The following is a 19,617-nucleotide window of genomic DNA, read 5'->3' as shown; positions in this document are numbered from 1 at the left end:
TGTTGCTGGCTTATGGGCAGTGTTAAACTGGGAAGTGATCAATACTGGATAACAGTGTGTGGGGGTAACATTTTAAAATGCTGCTCCAGCGAGATGCAGCACGGAGATGATTCCCAAAAAAGGTAGAGCCAGGATTTGTACAGCAATTCTTTTAACCCATGTGGGATAAAATAGATTCCTAGTTTTAAGATTCTAGCTGAATCAAGGGAGCGCATATGCTTCCCCTCCATCACAGCTAAATGTCATATAGCAGTGCTACCAGGAATATTGAGTTCCAGCAATTCTGGTCTAAGTCAAGAACTGTGCCCTCAGAACAAGCAATGATTGCCCAGTCTCCTGTATAATTCCTCACTGTTACCCTCCACACACACACTGCCGAGGCCTAGTGGATGAACAAACACCCACCTAAAAGGCCTAAAGTCAGGGCTGTACCTATTGCCTCTTGTGTTGACCAATAGTTTCATTTCTTTCTTGTATTTTCCCATTGGTTGTATCCATCTTTTGTCTTATGTCTATATGGTCTGTTCAGTGGGATAGGGACTGTTGCTTTGTTCTGTTTGCACAGCATATAACACAGTGAGGCTCTGGTCTCTGACTAGGGCTCCTGGACGATAGAGTAATATAAATTATCACTGTCATTATTATGATTTTGTTACAAAAACATCATCACCATCAGTCCTGGGCACCCTAACGTCAAAAGGATGTAAAGAAATAGAAGAGTTTAGAGAAGAGAGACAAAAATGGCCAGAAGCCAAAGGAGAAGATTTAAGTGGAAAATTTTTAAAAGTTACTGGTCAATGTCTAGAGTATGGGCAGGGCATTGTTACTGTGTACAGAATACCTGCCTGGGTGGTAAGGCCCAGAAAGAAGAGAGATTTCTAGGTGCTAGAAGAAGAATTAGTGAGAGAGAAGAGAAAAGTAAAATGTAGACTGAAGTCTGAGGAAAACTTGCAGAGAGGCAGATGGATAAAGTACTTTGGAAGAGTGCTAGATGATCGCTCACTTGGAATATTTAAATGAGAACGGGCAAAGCACTACAAATAGGATATGGGGGATTACCTGGTCCAGATCTTTGACATGGGCAAGAGGCGTGATCCACAGAAGAATCTAAGGTATTTTTGCACATTCTTCGTCCAGCCAGTCTGCTGTCTCGCTCTCACCATCCCCAAGTCCCAGCCTCCTTGCCTGTGAGTTAAGGGAATGCTACTTCCTGGGTCTCGAGTCATGCTAACAACCTCCAGCCAGAGGCAGGACTTTGCTAGAGCCCTCATTCCCCTACTTCCCCTGTGGCATGTTAGTATATTTTTGATGTTTCAGGCATTGTGCCTGAAAGTTGTATGACAGGGTTGTTGTTAAAGTGTTTAAGAACACGTTAGACAGATACTTGCCTGGGATGGTTTGGATGGGAATGACCCTGCCTTAAGTAGGGTATTGAACTAGATGAGTTCCTGAGGTGCCTTCCAGTCCTACTTTTCTGTGACTCTACGATTCCATTTACATATGGCCACTCTCAAGCAAGCTGTAGACAGAGGTCTCAAGAGCAGCCACAGAAAGACATGCTGCGTCTGCATTGGTGTATGTCCGTGTTTGGAGTAAGTCTGGTGGGTAGGGTGTGCCTGGCAACAGCCTGGGTGGGACACCCAGCTGCCATGGTCTGGGCCAGCGGTCTCCAAACTTTTTTGATCGTGCATCCCTATCAGTAAAATATTTTTGAGCACGCACTCCCAATATATGTATATTTATATTCGCGCACCCCATCAGTAAAAAAATTGAGCACACCCCCCCAATATATGTATATTTATATAAATATATATAAATAGAAGTTCTAATATTTTCTTCCCACACCCCAATAAATCATCTTATGCACCCCCTGGGGTGCGTGAACCCCACTCTGGAGACTAGTGGTCTAGGCAAGTCCCAAGACACCAGAGAATTAAAGGCATTTTCTCATCAGCCCTTAAACACCTTGCAGGAAAGCAAAGAACCGAAGCCTGATCTAGTGCTTGCCAGTTCAGTGCCTTCTTCACAAAAATATCTTCACCTCCAGCTTTATGCCAACAGGCAGGATCCTGCCTTCAAGATTAATCTTCTCATCCGGGGTTTGAATTTCACCTAGTGATCCTCTCATATGTGACAGTCGCATGGCTGTCACTTGGCCAAAGGCTGCCAAGGTTCTCCATGGAGACTTCAAAAGCTTAATGTATTCCTGCTGATTTAAGTGATTAATTTCACTGAAATACTGAAGCTGCTCTCTAAATAGGCACATTTCTGTAAAATCCTGACAACCAGGATTTGTTTTCTGATTTCATAGACATTAGGGCCCGGAAGGGACCTTAGGAGATCATAGAGTCCGGACCCACTGCCAGATGCTGAAAATCTACAGGGATCAAATGATCCCAGCAAGATACTCAAATGCCTTTTGAATGAGTCCAGACATTGGCGACACATAGGGGGTGCACACGTGTGAACATGCACCCCCTAAGCGTGGCGGTGCACCCCTGCGAAAAGCTGCAAGTGGTTGCCCCCCCCCCCCCCCCCCCCCACTGACACTACCAGCAGTGTCTGTGGGCAGTCTGTGATCATCGCTGACCACCGCCAAAGCTGCCGGCAGTGTCCGCAGGTGGTTGCCAACTGCTGGTTGGTGCTCACCACCCCCTCCCCACAGCTGCCTGCAGGAGCTCCCTACTTACCACCGCCACGCTCCGGCCACCAACAGTGCCTCCACCACCTGTGGGAGCTCACTGTGCCCTCCCCACTCAGCCTCTGTGGGGCATGCGGTGCTCGTGAGTCCAGAGTAGGTGCTTGTACCACCTCTGGGGGAGAGTCTGTTCCAGACTTGGACACTCAGACTGTAAAGAAGTTTTTCCTTATATCAAGTCTGAATCGGCCTTTTAGAAGTTTGTGGCCATTAGACCTAGTTATCCCTTGGGGAGCGTTGGTCAACAAGTGTTCTCCCAGATCCTGATGCACGCCCCTTGTACACTTACAGGCAGCCACCAAGTCCCTCCTGAGCCTTCTGTTCGCCAGGCCGAAGGGTTCCATGTCCCTCAGCCTGTCCTCGTAAGGCTTGCACTCTTGCCCTTTGGTCATACGGGTGGCTTTCCCCTGGACTCTCTCAAGCTTATCCACATGCCTCCTGAAGTGGGGGGCCCAAAACTGGATGCAGTATTCCAGCTGAGGCCTCACTAAGGCCGAGTAAAGTGGGAGGATGACATCCCTGGTTTTGCCTGAGATGCATTGGTGGATGCATGCCAGAGTTTGGTTCTCTGTGCCAGCTATGTCATCACACTGGGGGCTCATGTTCATCTTGTGTTCAATCAAGACCCCCAAGTCTCTTTACATCTCTAGTGAGCATAGGACTGCCAAGCCTATAAGTATGATGCTGTTTTTTTTCTCCCAGCGTGATGTACACTGCATTTCTCTACATTGAATGCCAGTCACCAAACGGTATGCCTTCTTCACAAGGAAAGGAGCAGAGTCATTGTTGGGTTGCTGCTGCTGTTGGGGGTTTTTTTAAAACAAATCTGAAGCTTGGTATTATTCTTACCATCTGAAGGGAGGCAGATGCAGCTATGAGGTTACAGGCATACAGCCGAGATGAAGCAAAAAACAAGAAAACTCGATCCAATCTATATATTGTAAATCTTTAAGTATGTGGCTCCCTTTTTTTTCTCCCCAGAAGAAATGGACAAACCACAAATTACAAGCTGAAGCTGGTCTGGAGACTTGCTACTCATTTCATTGCTAGTTGTTCAGCAGTAGCTAGGTCAAAGTACAAAAGGCTGAGCAGATCCTTGGTCAATGTATATTGTCAGAACTGCCTTGAAATCAGAACATCTATGACACTTGACACTACCCAACATGTTTATAGCGGGTGAGGCTACCGTATGGCTGTAAGTACTTCAGGTCAAGGCTGGGGGCATATGCTATAATCTTGTAAAGTACCTTGCACATCTACAATCTCATGTAAATGTTAATAAGTAATAACTCAGCCCTCTGATTTCACCTGCTTTATTTTAACTCTCTTCATGGTTTGGATACAGAGTTTGGGTCTGGTTCCATCTTCTATACACCGGCAAATTTCAGAGACAGCTATTTCAGAAGGGGTACATTTTACAAAGAAAGGCCTAGGCAGGGAGATTTTGGATCTAATTTGGTGTCCCCATTGCTGCACAGGCTGAGGGTTGCTATTTTATACTCCAATCTCGTAGTGATCCCAATAAATAGATTCTGAGTCTGGCAACAGAATATGCTGCAAAGTAATTGTCTAAAGCTGGAGAGGCTTGGAGCTGTAATTAGACACAAAATACCCCTGAGCACGGGAAGAGTAAACTCTTCAGTGGAGCTGCTCACAGTGCAGCTCCTACATCCTCTCATGTGCACAGTAGGGGCTAAGGGAGGAGGTCCAGGAGTCCAGCTGGAACTGAGGGCCTGACATCACTGCAGGAAAGCAGCAGCTAGGGAAAGGCCTGATCCTGTGAGATGCTCAGGATCCTGAACTCCCATTGCCTTCAGCGAGTAGAGTGCTCAGCACATGCAACATCCACACTCCTACAGCTTAGATGTATAAAGTAGTCATGAATTTCAGGTAGCTGTGGCTGTGAGACGAGATACACTCCCCACTGTGAATCCTCACCCACTGACTCCTGCATGTCAAAGAGAACAATTCCTTGCACCTGCCTCTTAGACATGAACCTGTTACAGAAGGGCTGCTTTAGTCCATTCGTTTTTGAGCAGAACCACAACATGCATTTCAAAATGGGAAATTTTGCTTTAGCAAGGTCTGTGGTCAGTATATGGATGAGGCAACAGTTTCTTCAGGCTGAGTTAATAATTTGACCCCCCTGTTAACTCCTATAGGATCCTTAGATACAAAATGTCCCATGTAAGATCAGTGAATAAAGGTAGAATAACAAAGCCTATCTTAAGCTTTCGTTACACCCTGCTATTCTTTTTTGAAGAAACATGGTTGATTGGAGGTCTGTTTAATCTCACCTATTTAGCTTGCGTTCGAGAGGCTAATGCCTTAATGAATAATACTTCGCAGTTCCACACTGATGAAGGCACTTTAGAAATACACAGGAATCCATAAACAAAATCAAATCTACTGAACTGTGAGCTTGATCTCATATACTTTCTGGTAAATGTCACTTCATTCAGAAATTATACTTGTGTGTCTTTATTGCCATGCTAACTGGCACATTTAACTATTCCATCTGAATAAAATAATCGTTTCAAGTGTTTGTCGAGGAGTTAAATGTGACAGAGCGCATTATTAAAGCATCAAAGCTATTAGTGGCTAAGACAGCTTGTACAAATTATAGTGGCACATAAATTTATACAAACCGTTTGGATACAGTGACCAGTCAAAAGGGAAAGTAGCCAACATCAGCTTATCTGCTTATAGAAACTAAAAAACCAATGGCAAAAATTCTGTCACAAATAAGTCACATTTGGGTGAAAATCTTGGGGCCTGGGTACTGAGCTGACAGCTACCTTAAAAAGCCCAAACCAGAACCAATTACATTACATTAGCTACCCAGATAGCTAGACAAATCAGGTCACCATGGCAACCTCAGCTGCCATTTCCATGAACAAATGTTCTTTTCACAGAAATGAAGACAGGCAGACTTAGGTCTGATACGATTACTGTTCACAGGAACCTCTGGCTGCCTGACAGGGCAGCGCACACTCCCGTTGCCCCCTTGCAAACCATACATTTTGAAACCACTTTAGGAAAGGTCACTTTTCAGGGAGTCTTGGGGAGGGTGGGATGGGGAGCTCTGGGTCACTAAGTAAGCATGGCGCTTGTGAAGGAGTGGAAAATGGACACATGGGAGCACAGACTCGTGGGCCCTCTGACAGGCCCAGGAGACATAAAAGATGGGGACGACCCAATCAGCCCTTTCATCCCCCTCCTGCAAAACTGCTCCCTGTCTTGACGCCATCTGTTTTGTCACCTTCTAAAATGGAGTCCAGCCAAGGACAGGAATGGGAGCCAGAGGCTCTGGTGTACAGTTGTTATGCAAGTCATGGTCATGCCCCCAAACCTATAAACCATATTTAGCTGTTTAGACACACGTTTAGCTTCCTGTTCATACACAGTCATGCTGATATCAGTACTCAGACAGCTATAGAGAGCCGATTCAACTGATAGGGTTTCCACTACTTCCTTTAGGCAAGAGTTCATTTGAGGACATGATGCTGTTTGCACTTGGTAGCTTGCATTACGAGCTATAAAGCTTAGGTGCATGAGAAGCCTTAGCAACACAGGGCTGCTATCTGCTCATGTTATTTTGTCATTAGGATTGCTTTCCCAGGGGTTGTCTTAGAATCTTCTTTGTTTAATGTAATACCAGGACACATGGGGGATGTCTAGACTGTTTTGGGGGCATGTCACCAAGAAGCACATCCCTGCCCAGCTATGTCTGCCCTGCACGCACCTAACCCAAAAATGAGGCAGGAAAGTCATCTTTGCAGCTGCAGTGCTTTGCATCTAGGTTTGGTGTGTGCAAGAGCAAGGCTAATACTGCCCCAATGATGGTACATACACACTCTACAGTTATACCTTTCAGAATCAGGCAAGACGAGCAAGTGAACACGAATAGCAAACAGGGCATTTTGCAAGCAAAACCTTGCAAAATGGGAGCAAGAGAAGGAGGAGGAAGGGGAAGAGGAGCCAGCACCAAGCACCAGATACTGCTCTGGGAAGGTAAGTAAGCCAGGACTGTCAATGTGTTTGGCTTGCTGAGTGTTTATTTGGTGCTGTGTGCTTGGGCACGTGCTCTCAGCAGCTGAGAGAGCTGCTAACTGGGTGACTGCTGCCTGTGTCTGACAAAAACCCTAACAAGGGAGTGGAGCCAGTCCAGGCCCAGGAGGGTATAGAAAGGAGACTTCCCAAGCAAACAAGGAACAAGTGCCCAGGGACATCAAACAGTGCAGTTTGCAAGCAGAACGCAAGTAATTACTCCCACAAATTAATTCTAGGGAGCGCAAATTACCTAAGGTGCTTGGAGCACCTTTGTCTGATCCCTCATTTGATAAGGGTTAATTTGTCACGCAATCAACCACTTTAAAAGTGCTCTGTAGCCACGCATGTGTCTCATGGTGTGGTTGCAGAGCATTTTCAGGGGGCCAATGATGCAACAAACATAATTTTTGCCTGCACCGTGTCAATGTATGGCACACTGCTACTAACAAATGAAAAAGCAATGCAAAAATGAGAAACAAATTTTAAAAGGACTGGAAATGACGTTTCCAACACAACATTACAATCTTTCCCAAACCAAAAAAAGGAAGAAAGAAATTCATTTTAAATATTCACCCCACAAGACTGTTTGTTGAAACTGAAACCATTTCATGAAATTGTTTTTCTGGGGAAAAAAGATTGTTTAGATGAAGCCAAAGGATTTTTCAGGGATTTTTTTTTATTACACTTAGCACATTACCAGGATCAGTTTCATAGTTATTCAGTCCTGAGTAGCAGTGAAACCAGAGTTGTGTCAATTCTAGTCAACAGCTGCCTAGGAACTTGTGGAATGTTATTTTATTTCAGAAACACCTTCTTTTGACCCTCTGGGAAGAAATCGTAGTTATGGATTTCTGTGGGTGATATTTTTTACTGGACCAACTGCATAGTTCGGGTAAAGTTAGACAAGCTTTCTAATGCAGTATATTTTGCAGGTGTCGAGTCTTTGCCTTTTTTCATTAGCATCTAGAATGAGCATTTTGCCGCAAAATGAGAGTGTTGATTTCCTGACCAGCTCCAAAGACAATGCCATGAAATACGCAGGAACTGACAGGGACTTTCTGAGTCACCTTTGATGCCGTAGGTGACATCCTATACTCCTCTTCAGAAATCCCCTCATCAAGCATCCTTTTAAGATAAATTACGGTTTTTCGCCCCCACTTTTCTGATTGGAGTAAAAAAGCTATATACTGTATTTACCCAATTCTAAAATTACATTCTTTTCCCCATTTAACATGGGGGGGCAAAGCCTCTCATGTTAAAATCTAGTACAGGGTGGGGGGTGGGGGCCAAGTAGTTTCTGTGGCTTGGGCTTTAGCTCCTATCCAAGGCCAGGGCCAGGGCCTGCCCCCCCACCGCCATCTCCCCCCACACACAGCCTCTGCTCCCCTGCCTTTTTCCCTTACCCTTTTAACCTTGCACTGCAGCCTGGGGCACTGAGCATGGCCCCAGTCCAGCCCCATAATATCCATGCATAGCCTGCATGGCTGTTATGGGGGCTGGGTTGGGCTGGGGCCATATTCAGCGCCACAGGCTAGAATGGGGACACAGCCTGACAGCATGGAGCAAGGGTAAGATGGGAGAAGAGGTTGGGGAGGGAAAGGGAAGAAGGGGACCAGAGGCAGAGGGGGAAGGCAGGAGACAGAGGTGGCAGGGGAGCACGCACAAGCAGGAAGCAAGCTTCTCGAACTCCCCATAACACATGCCCTCCCCCCCACCCCCCTGCCTGCTCCACTGTACTGGTAGAGGGGTGTGAATTAAAGACAACCCTTCAATAATTAGATTGTATATATGGAAAATTATAACAATTTTATAAATTTTCTATGTACAGAATCTAATTATTGGGGGGTCGTCTTAGATTTGGGTAAATATGATATAAAGTTGTGACATTCTTTCTTCCTTCCCCACACATCACCACGGCACTCTCAGCCTGTACAAATACCCGGAGCACTCAAGCAGTGGCATAACTAAGGTGGGGCAATCAGAACAGCTGCCCTGGGTGCTGACTTGGGGCAGAGGGGGGAGTGAAAGAAAAGTCTACTACTAAAGCCACACAACTGCACCAGCAGAATGGTGGCAAATGGAAGTTGCTGTTGTCTCTGTGTGTGGCAGCTGCCCTGGGCACCCAGCCACGCTGTTCATATAGTAATTTCTAGTGAAGAGGTGTAACAGAGTGTCCTGAACTACAACACTGTCCCTGTGTCATTTAACTAGCCCAGTTCCATATTCCAAAAAATGTTGACAAGCCCCTTCGCAGTATGTGCACTTACCACGTCTTTCAGAGAATGGGTTGACTGAACAAAGACCGAGATGACCTGTAAGAAATGCAAGAAGCTCAGTGTATTGTCTACAAGCAGCTGAAGAATTGCTCCAAATAAATGCTTATTTTGAACATCCAGTACCTTGTTATCCTTAAAAAGGACCACATCATTGGCACAGGGGATTCTGTCTTTGTCCCAGTTGGAAGCATTTTCAAAATTGGTGTTGGGAATCCATTGTTTGTACACAGCAATCGAAACAGCTAGGAGAAGCAAAGAAAAAAAATGTGATTCAATACCATTCTATTTCTGTACTGCAACTTTCAGGCACCCTCTGGGTCAGATCCTCAGATACTGTAAATTACTTCAGCTCCGGAGAGGTCAGTAGAGCTGCAGGCATTTATACACAACAAGGATCAGCCTTGTGTAACACCAAAATTCTTCCCTTAATTAAAATAGTGCAGTGTTATGGAAACAAAACCAATGCACAGCAGAGAAACAAGCTGCCAGCAGCACAGACAAACCCAGGGCCAAAGCAATTCAGCTGTTCCTCAGATCTTAGTCACGCAAAACTCCCATCAATTTATTGACACGGGCACTTTGCGATCTGAACAACAACAATCTGTACCTTCTCCTCCAATGCTCTTCAGCATTGCCAACTGCTGGGGTTAAAATCAGATTCAGAGCCCAAGCATGATTAAATTGGCAGGATGAGATTTTTGAAACGATGCATTTGGGGGTTCCTTTCCATTTCCCTTCTGTTCATTAAGTCTTTACAGGTCTTGTCTGTGGACTTTTTTTTCTGCCAGGAATATAATAATAATAAGTATTATTATTATAATTATTATTGTTAGCATCATCATCATCACCACTGAGCTTCTCAATTAATAATGTGACTTTTGGTGTCAAGGCTTAAAAGGAAGCCCCCAAATCATAACACTCAGCAAAAACCACTGAGAGCCAGCAGCATCCCTCCTGCTCTAACAAGCACTTCCTTGTAACCTCAAAAGTCAGCCAGCCTGTTCCTTCTCTTCTCTCCCTCTCTGCTCATATTTATCTCTGCACTTGAATCAGTCCTGCTGATTGAAGCTGACAGGCATTTGCCTAGGTCAAGCAACAACTGGACAAGTTGGGACTAAGTGGAGAGCAAGGAAAAAAGAAGAGGAAAAAACAATTTGATGGTTGTAAACAAAGATAGTGAATAAAGGTGGGAGCTATCCAGGGATCTTTTACCAGAAGAATTTTGTTGTTTCGGGACATTGGTTTTTACTGATCTACACTCCTTGTTTTTTGTAAATATATAGTGATGCCCTTTACTGGCATGGTTTACTCCCTTTCCTTTACAGAAATATACCATGGAAGGACAATAATTCTGCATAGATAAGCCCTATTTAATTTAGCATCTGGATCTCATGATGACTCAGAACACGGGAACAGTCCATCACCCAAACTAGCTGCCAAAATGCCACAGAAAGAAATGAGGAAGTGAGCCTGATCACTCACTGAGAACAAGCCATCTGACAAATGGAGCTGTTTCTGGCCTTTTGTTAATGGACTCTCTCGTCTTCTGATGCACCTGTTGTTCCTAAAGATTCACCCAATAGACTAAATGAACCATTGCCTATGGTCTGTTTGCCAGCTGTTTTCTTGGCCAGTTCACTACTAGTCATTACTCATGGTCTGCTGAGTCACATGGTCTGCTGAGTCACATGGTTTCTACTCTTCAACTGAATAAATTAAACTTCTCATATAAGAGAATGGCAAATGCACTCATTTTGCTGGCTTGCAAACAAACACCAGACTTATAAGAGGAAAAGCCATTCGCTAAACACCTGTACAGACAAAAGTCCATGTGCATTAATGATTGTGAAGAGCTAATACAAAGGAGTGTGACCCTGCTTAAACCACAACAGCTACTGGGAGAACAAATACCCATGTTAGCATTTCTTAGGTATTCAAGCAGCACTTTCCAGGTCTGATGAAGCTGGATTCAGTCTGCTTTAGTCTGTGGGGAGGGATTCAAAATCATTCAACCTCTATTATATACCACAGTGTGGATGCTCTGCATCTGAACAATAAAGCACTATAGTGAGCACACGTGTGTGTGTGTGTGTGTGTGTGTGTGTGTGTGTTTACACTTTAAATGAAGCAATGTCAGCATCCTCCCTTCTCGGTAGTCAGTGGATGTAAAGCAGGGGTGGGCAATTATTTGGGCTGGAGAGCCATTTGAGGAATTTTGATGAGCTGCTGCAGGCCAGAGGAGTGGTGCTGACCTGGTACAGCACCACGGGAGCAATTGATCCCATCAGGCCCGGGTCCATCTGCCCTGTACTCACCACTAGGAGCACCAGGTAGTCAAGGTCTCTATGGAGACCAAACCGGACCACCACAGACAGGGCACGCTCAGCCAGATAGATGAGATGGGACCACAGGCAGGTCAGCAGCAGTGCCTGGGAGCGGGAGATCTTATCAGCACCTAATAATCCCGTTTATAACAGAACTGCACCTTCTCACTGGAGGCAGTGAGACCAGCTGCACATGACAATGAGGGCCAAGGGACCTGCCCAAGGCCAGATAAAATCTCTTGGCAGGCCAGATTTGGCCCACAGGCCATATTTTGCCCAGCCCTGATCTAAAGGGATGTTTTCAGTGATACAATTTACATCAAGTTGTCAGAAAGTTCACTGATGCATTAGGGAGGAATTCAGAAAGCTCATGTTCAAGGGAATTAAGGCTTGTATATGGCAAACAAGAATGATGCACTACTACGTGCACGTGTGTGTATTAAGATTAATGATTACAGATTTCAGAGTGCCTTGCAAAGCACAGATGGTCCACAGAGCCTGAGTAAGTGGCCTCAGGCACCCTCATGATGTTTTCAATCAAACATGTGATCATTAAGGTGCATGGTGGACCAGGAGAAGTTCTGAGGGAGGCCAGTGGTCTGCTGGTCCAAAAACATTTGGGAACCACTGATCTATTTGTATTTGGATCAGAGCCTCAATGTATAAGGCACTGTATGAAACATGAAGATGATCCCTTGTCCCCAGTGAGGAAAGTGAAGGGCCAGGATGTGCAGAAAAGACTGATGTATTTTTCACATTAGTTATGGGTGTATACAGTATACACAGGTATGTATAGCATTGAGTCAGTCTTCTCTTCTAAGAGTGGGCGGGCGTTATCTCACACTGTCTGATCCTATATATGGGCTGGTGGATTACTGAGATTTTTACCAGCCCTCATTTCAGCCCTTCCCCTAAATTTGTCTGTTGTAGACAGGCACCAGACTGCAAAAAATGGCTCTGACGAACCATCAGTGTACCCAAACCAGTTAGCCAGAATGGGCATTAGAGTAGCAACATGCCTAGGTCCCCCTCTCTCTGTCTTTTCTTAACTGAAAGACTGAGTTGAGAAGAGATGGTTTAAATTCACAACTGTATCCCCCTCCTTCCTGAACCCATAACCATACTTTTTAACCTGACTCCAGTAGCTAGCATGAATCCATGGGAACTTCTGCCATAGTTAAGGTTTCAAAATAGTTTCCATTCTAACCCTCTATTCTTGAACAGTATTTTCTAAAATATTTACTGTTGGGGCTGACATTTCCCAGGCTTGGTCTTGGGAAATGAAACATTCTGAAGATGAATGTTACTCAGCCGCCTGAGTAAAATATCTTCAGTCACGTGAGCTACAGGAAAGAAAAAAAAAAATGCTTTATCTTCACAGTTAAAATATCATTCCTCTCCTCCACTAAAGGCTGAAGTGGACTCTGCCACTGAGTGACAGTTGAGGGGTGCATGTGTTAAACATGAATGCTATAAATTATGGGGAGAAGACATATTGTGCATGCTAAGTCAGGTCTGCTGAGCTCTTATCAGCACCTAATAATCCCCTTTATAACAGAGCTGCACCTTCTCACTGCCTACCTCAGCCAGCGGTTCTCCAATTCATTGCATCTGGCTGCATCCAGACAACGGGGGGGAAAAAAGGCACATTTTTAACATAAGCAAAAAATGATAACACAGCCAAGGCAGATACAGCATTATCAGGTGTCAGTTAATCAGAGTGAAACACTAGAGGGGACAGTCCAGAGAGGGAGTCTCTGGGGTAAGTGTACCATCAACTTACTGGCTATACATCACTCCTTTTTTATTAGGGATTGAAATGGAGCTGGTTGTAGGCTCTATACATAATGGCTGCTTCTTTCTATAAATTTCACACTTCTGTTTCTTTAAAAAAAGATTCTGTTTTTGGACATGTACCTGCCACCAGATCTGCTGGTGCCACATGAGCCCAGACAGTCGGTGCCTAGTCACCTGACAACAGGAGCCATGCTGAGACATCATCCCTCTTCAGAAAAGCAGGAATTTTCATCCCGACATGGCCCTGCTGTCTGACGAGGGCTTCAAAGGCTCAATTCAGCAAGGAACTTAGACATACCTGACTTTCAGCTTGTTGAAACATTGAAAATTGGACTTGGATTGGTTTCAATAAGGCCCTTTATCATCATTCTGGTGCATCCAAGGCCCTTAAGCTGGGAAAATCTTTATGCCCTCTTTAAAGACCCTTGTCACTTCCAGGGTTGTGTGAAGGGGCCCTGCTATAAAGGAGAATCAGACCCATGAATACTTACATGCTTAATATAAGGCATGCGAGTAAGGATCTTACTGAATTGGAGCCTCAACTTAGACACAGATATTGCTCTCGCCCATCTTTTTCTTTAATAAAGAACAAAAGCTAGGAACCTACACGAAAATAAGATGTGCACTTCTTAATGCACTAAGAGTACTGCATACTTTAAATCCCCATATCAGGAAATGAGGAGTACAGGCTCCAGCAGAAAGTGTAACTTGGTCCCACTGCATGTATGTGTTACTTTCAAATCTTCTCTGGGGGTTAACACATGTTGTATAATGTACAGTGCATAGTGTACATCCATACCTCTATCCCCACCCTGTGCAAATCAGTAGAACCTAGTTTGGCTTCAACAGAATTGGCTCTAGAGGATCTGGTCCCGAGTAGTACAATACAGCCAAGTTACTCCAGCTATTGCAACCTTAGCTTGTGCAATCCCTGACTTGAACAGAGTGGCCATCATTGTGGCAGACAGGCCCTTTTTGCACGAGCATAAACACCACTGTACTATGGAATCACCCTTTCTGCAGAGGAATCATGGGTTTCAAATATTAAAGATACATGCATGTTCAACATAAGATGGCTGCTTCGGTGATTGCTACAGGCTTTAAAAAAGAGCAGAGACACCCCAGCAACAGAGCCACAGTGAACATGATATGCAAATCACAGCGCAATCTCGCTCTTTGTCCATTTCAAAATTAGTTTCTCCCGCCGTGTTATAAATTCATCACAAACCACTGAGTCTGCGGCTCCCTTCCATGCTATTGCCTGAAGCTGGAAGCAGAGAAAGCCATTTTGCCCTCACTCACAGACGATCCCTGTTGCTACTCACCAAGGAACTGTGAGGAAAGGAGCAGAAAAGAGAGACTCTTCATTTTGCAGCCTGCTGCTTGCACTTTCCTTCCCAGCCCTTAAATGAACTTTAGACTGGCAAGTATCACATGATGGCTCCTGTACTTGAGTGTCTGCAAGGGAACAGAAGAGTGGGGAGCAGATGATAAACACTTCAACCAGGGGATTGCCATTAAGCAGACTGGTTTTGCCCAACTTCTGGTCTGAACTCACTGATTTTCTTATGGTTATTTCTTTTAACCTGCAGTAGTAGGGGACAGGAAGCCAAGACACCCACATTCTTTTCTCCAGTCTGCCCTGACTCACCATACATGGCATTTTCTCCCTCTGGGCCTCAGTTTCCCCACCTGCATTTGCTCAACTGATTTGGGGGTGCATGCATAGGGTTTAGTTCTTCAAAGCTCTTTGTGGACAAGTCACCACATAAGTGTTAAGCGTTATTACTGCCTGCTAGTCTCCACTTCAAAATGCTTGTTATCTTATAATTAGTAATAATAGTGTCAATGCATTTTCAATTAGCTTGCTTGGAAGAAAGCAGCTCGCAGAAATGATCGGTTATTGTACTTTGGACACCAGCTGATTTGCTCATTATCTGGAGAGTGCAGTGGAGGCTCTATCCTAGCGCAGTCGCTTTGGAAACTGTCGGGGGTCAAAGGTGGGCAGAAGCAGCAATGTGAGCAAATGGAGGCTGGGAGGAAGGAAAATGTGTTCTCAGAGCAAGCTGTGTCTCTCTGAATCCACCAGAAGGCAAAAAGCACATACACTGCCAGAAAGATGGAAGGAAGCTTCCTGACACATTTTCTTCTCAATTTCTCCTGCATCTACACTCCCAGCTTTGCCAGTCACCACCCACTTCCGAAAGGACTTCCCCTCTCACACTTGGTCTTCCTCTGGCTAGGAGCAAGGGTCTATCACAAGGGGTGTGGATGTGCATCCGTGCCCATGTCTGTTGTAAGATGTGTACAGTCAAGTGTCTGCAGTATCCTGTACGTGTCTGGAGATCTTCAGTTGGTGTGTAGTTGTACTGAACTGTTGACAAGGGTATAGTACTGGGACTGCAGAAGGGTGTGCAGAGGACAGTCTAAGTGTCTCTGTCAGTGGGTCTATGACAGGAAGGCAGTGGTAGGGGACTTCTGTCAGTCTGTGGGTATACAGGACAGAGGGCATATCTGTTGGGAAGGGAAAACCATCTGTGTCAGGGTTTATCCTCAGGCCCCTGCTACACATTACATATATAACACAATAAGCTGGCTAATCACACAATAAATATAGACTGGCTATTAGTGCAAAGTAATCATCACACAATTAACCAGTTAATCATGCAATCAATTTCGACCAGCCACACATGCAAAGTAATTATCACATGATAAAAATGACTATCCAGATATAAAAAAGCCAACCTGCTATAGTTAGCCCTTGAAAACGTATAATAAATCTATAGCTGGTTTCTAGCCAGCTTTAACTGGAACGTGTAGCAGGGCCCTCGGTGAACCAGATGTGGGTGGGGGAAGTTTGTGGAAGGAGGAGTGCTTGTGTCCGGCTGGGGGTGGAAATAGGTACTTTGTATGGGTGAGCATCTGCGTGTCCAGTTGTGGGTGGTGGGAGGTTTGTGTCAGGGTGAGCAGGTGTTTCCACTTACAGGTGGGGGAAATCCATGTCAGCTGTAGGCAGAAGGGCATGTCTGCCTCAGGAGAAATGTCAGCATGCCTGACTGTATATAGAGAAAGCCTGTGGTACAGTACTTGTCACCAAGCCTGGCTGTGGGTGGGGAGAGGCCTGTGCCAGAGCAGGCGTGCATGTCCAGCTAAAGCTAGGATGTAGTTCTGTGCCAGGAAAAGTATCAGTGTACCCAGCTCTAGGTGCCAGAGGTCTGTCAGACCGTACACTGGTGCATAAATCTTTTTACCAAAACTTGCTTCAATCCGTGCAGGGTAAGGGGTAAAGGAAGTCAGTGTGTCCAGCTGTGGGTGTGAGGTATGTTTAGGCCACCTGGGGGTGCACACTAATCCATGTCAGGGTGTGAATCCATATGTCTAGCTGTGGTGTCAGGGTGTGGGGAAGAACATAGGTATAATTCGGCCCACACACTCCCACTCATCTGCACAAGGGTGTATGTGCACCCAGACTGGCCCTGGTGTAGCCCATTCTAGTCTCCCTCCCCCTCCTTCCCCTACCAAAGAGAGGGCAGGTGAAGAGCTCTTAACTGTTTGTAGGGGGAGGTCTGTGTCAAGGCAAACCTCTGCCTTCCTCATCTCTGCCTCCTTTCTTTTCTTTCAGTCCCTTAAGCACACAAACTATTTCAGAGCTTCAGACATGTGCAGTACCAAAATCCCACTTGCTGACTCCACTCACCCAGCACTTGCTTTGGCAGCCCAAGGACTGGGAGTAGAAGAACTGGGGGGATAAGAGGAGTTAATTAGGTCACATTTCACTGCCATAAAAACTTGGGAGGAACATTTTGATTGATCTAACCCCCTAGTACCCGTGCAGTGTCATCTGATCAAAGTCTTCTAACTGGCCACTCAAAAAGGGGCAAAGCCCTAAGAAAAACAAATAGGCAACTGAGGGTCTGGAGCACAGGGCTTGTAGCCCTCATCCCCTTCCCCTAGATGGACAGGCCAAGTTGTTTCCAGAGATGCTGGTTTCCAGAAAAGAGATTTTTTTCCATCTACGTATGATCTACTCTATTTGGTTGCACATGCTGGACTTTACATGTGCTTCCATTAGAACACAATAGACAGGCATTCCTGACTGCTCTGCTATCAGTAGCCTACCCTCTTCAAGATATACCATTCCTCCAGTCTTTGTGTCATCTGCAGCTGATACCAGTAAATCTTACCCTGGGGACCAGCAACTCTGGAAGGGATGTGGACACCATGGTTGATAATCAGCACAACATCCAGTCAGTGTCACTGTGACAAGCCAGGGCTAATGTCTCCTTTGATGCATAAGCAAAGAAATTCTAAAGTAAGCAGAAGTCACATTACCTCTGTATGCGACACAGCTGGAATCACTACCAAAACCCTGTATACAGTTTTGATGTGTACACTTCAAGAAAGGTGTTGTGGAAGTGGAGAGGGTTCAGAGAAGAGCCAGGAGGAAAACTAAAGGATTGAAAAGGGAATATATGCGTATTGCTTAGGCATGCCGGGATGAAGTCAGGAAAGCCAACACACAATTGAAATTGCAGTTAGCAAGGGATGTAAAAGGTAACAAGAAGGGTTTCTACATGTATATCAGCAACAAGAGGAAGATCAGGGAAAGTGAGGGAGGTGACCTAGTGACAGACGATGCAGATAAGGCTGAAGTACTCAATGCCTTTTTCACCTCAGTCTTCACAGGAAAGGTCAGCTCTCAGACTACTGCACCGGGCAGCAGTTTGAGGAGGAGGTGAGCAGCCAACAGAAAGAACAGGTTCGGGACTATTTAGAAAAGCTGGATGTGTACAAGCCCATGGGGCTGGATGGGATGCACATGAGGGTACTAAGGTAGTTGGCTGATGTAATTGCAGAGCTGAGGGCCATTATCCTTGAAAACTCGTGGTGAACAGGAGAGGCCCCAGATGATTGGAAAAGGGCAAACATAGTGCCCATCTTTAAAAAAAATAAATAAAGGAGGATCCAGGGAACTACAAACCAGCCAGCCTCACCTCATTCCCTGGAAAAATCATGGAGCAGATCTTCAAGGAATCCATTTCTAAGCTGTTGGAGAAGAAGGTGATTAAGAACAGTCAGCATGCATTCACCAAGGGCAGGTCATGGATGACCAACCTGATTGCCTTGTATGATGAGATAACTGGATCTATGGATGCAAGAAACCAGTGGACGTGATACACCATGACTTTAGCAAGGCTTTTGATACAGTTTCCCATAACATTCTTGCAAGTAAGCTAAGGAAATGCAGGTTGGATGAATAGTCTGTAAGGTGGATAGAAAACTGTCTGGATCATCAGAGGGTAGTAGTCAATGGCTCTCTCCCTTGTTGGCAGCTAATCTCAAGTGGAGTGCTCCAGGGGTCCATCCTGAGGCAGGCTTTGTTCAATATCTTCATCAGTGACCTGAAATATGGGATGCAGCACACCCTCAGAAAGTCTGCAGATGACATCAAGCTGCGGGGGGAGTAGTAGATAAGTAGAAAGGTAGGGCTAGGATTCAGAGAGACCTTGACAAATTGGAGGACTGGACCAAAAGAAATCTCATGAGGTTCAACAAGGACAAGTGCAAAGTCCTGCACTTAGGATGGAACAATCCCATGCACCACAACTGGCTGAGGACTAACTAGCTGGGTAGCAGCTCTGCAGAAAAGGACCTGGGGGTTACAGTGGGCAATAAATTGAATATGAGACAAGAGTGCACCCTTGTTAAGGAGAAGGCTAACAGCATCAGAGTGTTGGCAGCAGATCAACGGAAGGAATTATTCCCCTCTATTCGACACTGGTGAGGCCACATCTGGAATACTGTTCCAAGTTTTGGGGGCCCCCACTACAGAAAGGATGTGGCCAAATTGGAGAGAGTCCAGTGAAAGGCAACAAATATGGTAAGGGAGCTAAAGCACATGACTTATAAGGAGAAGCTGAGGGAATTGGGCTTCTTGGCTAAGTAAAACAATCAAAAAGCCTGAGGCTGACTCGATTAAATCTTCACAGGTTAGTCTAAATTGTGTAGATTGAGCTAATAAGCAAGTGAGCAGATGCTCACTTTTGATTCCGGAAATGCAGCCACATGGCCAGGGGCACTACAGCATGCATCCCTACTTGTCTGGAGCAGACACCTTGGGCCAAGGCTAGACTGCCCATCCTGTGAGGGGAGGTACAAAACATCCCAGGATGATCGGGGACGGTGGGGTAACTTGAATCTGGAGGCGATCTGGGACAGAAAGTCAATACAGTGATTTAAGCTAAATCAGTTAAGTCTGATACTACCTCCATCCAACTTTATCTTAAGCCAGTTTCAGCCATTTTGAAAGTGGTTTATGTGCACTGAACTTCTGTTGTGTTACAGATGAGACCCCAAAAACCTGTTTCTAAGTGACAAGTAGCCTGGTCAGGAAAGGAAAGAAAACAAATGACGCATCCAGCTAAATCAGATCAAATAAAACAGAGCAAAAGGCCTGAAAAAGTTACAA

At 45.3% G+C, this 19,617-nt stretch overlaps 1 protein-coding gene across 1 annotated transcript in view; it reads right to left on the bottom strand.

Moving 5' to 3' along the window:
- AMN (amnion associated transmembrane protein) overlaps nt 1–14,542 on the bottom strand; it is a 57,998-nt gene extending 43,456 nt beyond the window's left edge. Inside the window, exons 1-3 of the mRNA XM_090034072.1 lie at nt 14,474–14,542; nt 9,151–9,269; nt 9,019–9,063 (exon numbers count right to left, since the gene is read on the bottom strand). Coding sequence (XP_089890198.1) covers nt 9,019–9,063; nt 9,151–9,269; nt 14,474–14,516 — 207 coding nt within the window. The 5' untranslated portion in view covers nt 14,517–14,542. The remainder of the gene's footprint in view (nt 1–9,018; nt 9,064–9,150; nt 9,270–14,473) is intronic.
- Nucleotides 14,543–19,617: the final 5,075 nt, after the last annotated feature.

Source organism: Crocodylus siamensis, chromosome 2 (assembly GCF_052110815.1).
Source record: "Crocodylus siamensis isolate JL-2025a chromosome 2, ASM5211081v1, whole genome shotgun sequence".
Lineage (NCBI taxonomy): Eukaryota > Metazoa > Chordata > Crocodylia > Crocodylidae > Crocodylus > Crocodylus siamensis.
Note: the sequence above shows the minus strand (reverse complement) of the source record. Positions and strands in the feature narration are given on the sequence as shown.